Source organism: Medicago truncatula, chromosome 5 (genome assembly GCF_003473485.1).
Source record: "Medicago truncatula cultivar Jemalong A17 chromosome 5, MtrunA17r5.0-ANR, whole genome shotgun sequence".
NCBI lineage: Eukaryota > Viridiplantae > Streptophyta > Magnoliopsida > Fabales > Fabaceae > Medicago > Medicago truncatula.
In genome coordinates this window covers 4,209,343-4,214,602 of record NC_053046.1, presented here as the reverse complement: position 1 = coordinate 4,214,602, position 5,260 = coordinate 4,209,343, and the positions used below count along the sequence as shown (strand labels likewise).

The 5,260-nt window shown below is 35.0% G+C and overlaps 1 protein-coding gene across 2 annotated transcripts; it reads right to left on the bottom strand.

Annotated features, from left to right (window-relative positions):
* LOC11428421 (vesicle-associated protein 2-1) lies at window positions 1-4,285 on the bottom strand. Of its 2 annotated transcripts, none has more exons than XM_024783563.2 (7): window positions 3,791-4,285; window positions 3,243-3,313; window positions 3,050-3,131; window positions 1,744-1,859; window positions 1,522-1,653; window positions 599-667; window positions 1-254 (listed from the first exon to the last, which is right to left on the bottom strand). In XM_024783563.2, the coding sequence occupies exons 1-7, from the start codon at window positions 3,840-3,842 to the stop codon at window positions 120-122; spliced, it is 657 nt and encodes a 218-aa protein (XP_024639331.1). In that variant the 5' UTR covers window positions 3,843-4,285; the 3' UTR covers window positions 1-119. The 2 variants fall into 2 exon arrangements, with proteins under 2 accessions (XP_024639331.1, XP_003611378.1); XM_003611330.4 differs by having other exon boundaries at window positions 599-673; window positions 3,791-4,280.
* Window positions 4,286-5,260: the final 975 nt, after the last annotated feature.

Sequence of the window (5,260 nt, the reverse complement as noted above, 5' to 3'; positions counted from 1 at the left end):
TACAACAAGGTAAGAGGGAAGCCGAAAAATGTCTCATTTAAAAGAATATGGAACTTTACACTTTTACAGTGAACAACGCTGAAAGTCTGTATGCATGCAAAGGTTTTAAACAGTGTCAATTATTCTGTAGATGGTGAAGAGAATAAAAATTTCAAAAGAAAGCCAAGCAAAAATCCAAGGAGACCAACAAAAAAGGCGAAGGTGAGGGAAAAGCCAGGATCGCCTCTCTGGTTTCTACGCCTTCTCAGCATGTCCTACACCATCAAGACAACAAATGGATTAGTGATATTAGTTTGTAATAGCTCTAAAGTCTCAACTATAAATATATACGCATGATGCATCTCGCAGCTAATATAGATTCAAATGCTGCATCGAATAGGAAAAAAGAAAGAAAGAAAATCTTTCAGACAGTTAAAGTTTTAGATGTTGTTAATTTCCAGTCCGGCAAATCACTTTAGCTCTAATTCACTTCATGGCCAGTTTTAGAGAGTTAAGTCCCTCTACAAAGATCTTTGTTAGTATTGTATTGACATAAAGGAAAACCTTAACCAAAATCTTATGATAACTAAGTTATGGTAGAAACATGTAGCATAATTACCAGTTCCTGTTGAAGCTGTCGCGTTTGTCTGGCAGCAGCCTCTATTTCTTCCTTCAAGAGCTGTACAGCCTGATTCTTTAAGGAAAATAAATTCAACTTCAGCGTGATTGGTTAAGCTAAACTACATAGCTCTGGATGTTTAACTAAGTCTCATGATCATGAAATATATGCTATTGTTTCTTAATCAATCAGAAATACATGAAAATAAAACAGAGAAGGAAGAATAACAGAGCTAAATCGTAAGCCTAATTCCAGACATGGCATCAGCCGCCAAAGTAGGAGAAAGCCGAGTTGGGCAGGATTACCAAGATGTGTCTGGCATTATGATATAATCTACGAAATGATTGACAATGAACCAAAAAACTTGAGATATTTAGTAATATTTTAGAGATAGTCCACTCAAACATAGAACTCAAGAAACCACTACTCATTTCCTAGCACCTATATGAGTATATGTATATACTTAAAATCAGCCGGTATAACTTTTTTGCCCTTGAACAAAATACATAATGCTAAAACAGTTCAGCAAGGAGTAAACTCTGATGTGAAGCTTTCACAAGTAATTTGACTAAACAAAACCTAAGACCTGAACCCTTATGAAGAGTGCATAGTCTGCTTGAGGATTTTTGCCATTCAAAATTAGGGAAAACACATGCATAAAATTAGAAGAAAAAAAATGACAAGAAAGTGGAGGAACCGTGTATAACCAGATACTACATTTACTCAGGAAGGGGGAAATTTTATGGAGGCATGGATTTATATCTTCCATCCTAAAGGTCCTATAGCAGAACATGTTTGTAGCATTTTTACATAAGCATGTGGTATTATTTCCAAATACACAAACTAACCAAATTTGAAATGATTAATGAAAATGAAACTTCAAACTGAATCGCACCAAGGATGGAGGAAGAAAAGACACTCACAGAAGAGCTATCGAGTTTTTGTGCAGAGTTCTTTCCGGCATCATCTTCAGAGCTTCCTTCGGGTGAAGAGGGAGTGATATATGCAACTCTTAGTTTCAAATCTTCTATTGAATTACCACTATCCTTATTAAACTGCAAGCCAAATAGCAGTATTCATGATCAACCTTTTCTTTTCAGCTTATATAACTGATAAAGTGTAAAGGACAGTGTTGAATATCTTACAGTATTTGCCGGAAGATCATCAACATCAGTATTTGGACCCACTATCGTACTCTGTAAGAGAAACTTGTCTTTACATTGCATATCTGGAGGGTATTCGCGTTGGGCTTGAAGGGTGACTGTACAGATACAAAAATTGGACAATAAGACAGATGCTAATACTGCAAAATGCGAAAGAACTCCCAGTTCATAAAATAATAGCATACATATGATTGGTTTCAGCAAGTCTAGTATTGTTTAACCAAAAATAAGATCACATGGAAAAATCCTTTGGAAAATACTATATCACATGATCAGATATATGATCACTTTTTTTCCTAGTTCTTAGTGATGTGGGGAAGAAAATAATTATATTCTATAACCTATGATCGGTTGAAACTATAGTGTCAGTATTTACAGGCTTAGTCTACTGTACGGGCGTTTAGCAATGTGATCGCATGAATATCTCCTTTAAGCAGTTTAATCTTTCACAAAACTTTAAAGACCTAGTAAAAGTGTTTCAATTTCAAGCCTAAAGGAAAAAGAGTTTTATTAACAAGAGCTTCTTGGGAAGAGGTTAAGGAATACAAATTAATATTTCTCTTCATCAAATCACCTTATTTATTTGAAGAATAAAGTATGTCTCTGGAGTTTCAAGATGTGAAGTGCTTCTTCTTTTCATCGAATAATTTCTACATTTTGAGTCTCCAGTGTGTTCTCCAAAGTCTAAACTATGTAACACCGACACTTCACATTGAAGGCATGTCTAGTGTTCGACACATGTTGGTAGGTCTTGCTGGCAATGCATCGTGATCAAGGCCCTGGTTGTTTAGTATTTAGGTGAAATGTGGTTGGTTTAAGGTTTGTCTCAGGTTAGGTGTATATAGAGGGCGGGGATCGGGTTGATAGCTCCGTCGTGGTCTCAACACGCCCATTTAACTCGGAGGACCGTTGCCATGCTCCTCCTCAATCATCATCGTATTCCTTTAGGTCCTAACCGAGTAAATGCACGTGACTGATGATACTTCTAAGACTTGGTCAATCCAGACCCTGGGTCAGGATAATGGCCTTATTCAGATTATGGGTTAGGATTCTCGGTGATAGACCCATGGGCCCCTCTTGCTTAGGGCCGAGTAGATGTGTCAAGTATATGTCAGTCCGGTTACATTCAAATATTTTATTTTCTCAAATTATTAACGGTGTTGACGTGTCAGTGTAGTGATGTCACTGATGTGTCCGTGTATGTGCCTCTAAATCCAAAAAAAAAAAAAAAAAACTTAATGAAAGAACTAAACTTATAAATGACTGTGACAATGGGAAAAAGCATCACCTCTGATGATACATGAGTCCCAAGGATGAATAACCCCAGTGTTTGGTCGTACAAAGTACTTCTTTGGTGAAGTGGTTTTGACCTAGCAAGTATAATGTAACAATAGAATCAAAAGCAGCAAAGAATAATGTAGAGAAAAACACATTTAGCAACAAGAAGTAAGTTGAGGAATGTGAAGCCGCTAATTGATTACCTTGAAAGCAACATAGTTCTCTGTGTTATTGAGGACTTTTAGATCACAAAATGTTTGCTTTTCCAGCTCAACTGGTAAAATGAACATCATGAAATTGAGAATATTTACAAATCAAGAATGCAAAATAATTACGGAAAACAAAGAAAATAATTTCAAATTTATAAATGAAATATTCTAATGATTTCTTGTGTCAATACCAAAACGAGGTCCAAAATCAAGAGAAGTAAAATTATAGTTCCTTCTTATAAAGGAATCATCATCATTATCAATAGAACAAACCCGTTATGAAGGCACCTTTTAAATAATAAAAAAAAAATGGTAACATAACATTCTGTGTAGCTTCTGTAAAATAAAATCACGGTGTCTCATTGTAATTCTACTAAATTCACCGCGAATCCAACCATGCATTAAGATGACAATTACTAGCTACACAATTTGTAATCATTTACAGGTAAATGGAATAATTAACTGATCCAATAAAAAAGAGTAAATCTTGATTGCATCATAACAAAACGAGGTAATAAAGAAAAAGAATGAATATAACATACAATGAAACCTGAGCTCGTCGGGACTAATAGTGATTAAGGGAGTTGCAGTCATGACGAAGAAGAGAATGATAATTAATTAAGTGTTTGTTGTTTTGTTTGATGTTGTTGAATGGGAAATGAATTAGAATTAGAATTAGAATTAGAGAATTAGAATTAGTGAGAGAGAAGAATCAACATGACATAGCGGCGAAAAAGAAGGGTTATTATTAATTAATGAATTAAAATGGTGATGTAGGAGTGAGAAATGAAGAGAAGGGGAATGTGAATGTGAATGTGAATGTGTGGTTGAACGAGGAACATGGAAGTACCAATGACTTGGTTTGTTCCTTAACAAAAATAACGCGATTTTGTAGGCATTTATTTAGATCGCTTCCGGTCTTAACTCTGAATCAAACGGAGTCATCACTGAATGAATGTCTGGGTCTGTGTCCTTCAAAGACACGACTGTTCTTACTCTGCTCTTCTGTACTAGTACGTGTGTGTGTGTTTGTGTCGTGTTGGCTTGGGGCCCACACTCTCTCTTATCAGACTCTCAGTTATGCCAAACAAAACCTCTCACTTGTCACATCCCACTATTGCTTTCCACACCTGTCCTTTATACCTATATATAGAATTTTGATTTTCTTTTCCTCCTCATAAAAAACAAACATATGTATTGCTTTCTACACCTCTTTAATTAAAGTTACAAACAAGATTCATTTTAAATTCTATCCTGTCCATAATAAACTACAAATATATGTCATTGACAACGATTTCATCATCATCAATACTTAAAGATGATATCAGCTTTTATTTACCATAATAATTTACCTTACATGGTCTAATTTACTGTAAATTATATATTGAAATATGATTGAACGTTGATGTAAATTTTCGATACACTAACATGGTACCCTGGAGTTGAGTGTATAAAGAGAAGAGAAGGGTGTGGAGAGAACGTAGATAAAAAGAGAGATAAAAGAAAAGACATCCATTTTTTTGTCCTCATAAATCGTCTGAATTTGATTTATTTCCTTTTTTGCGAGAAAGAGATATTTGCTCGGACCCATCTTATTTTATTTTAAAAAGTTAATAAGTTAGAGAATCTACTACAACATTCATAATATTTTTGAGAATTGCTATTGACATATTGTATATGGTTGAAGCACATGAGTAATTTACGTTTTTGCCCTCTCGACAGTTAACTGTCGAGAAATTTGAAACCGCTGCAGTTAACTGTCGAGGAAAACCTCGGTAGTTAACTGCCGAGAAATATGTTTCATCAGATGAAACAACTACCTGCTCCCTCTACACACTATTTTCATCATCAACTTCAATACTACTTCCATCCAGTCCCCAAATCCAATAATTTTTTTCATCAAATCTTGATCCAAAATCATTCAAGCATCAAGCATAGGAGGTATCAACACACTTTTGACGTAAAAAAACAGGTATTGAGCATTTTAATCCGTTCATTTTTTGGTTTTGTTA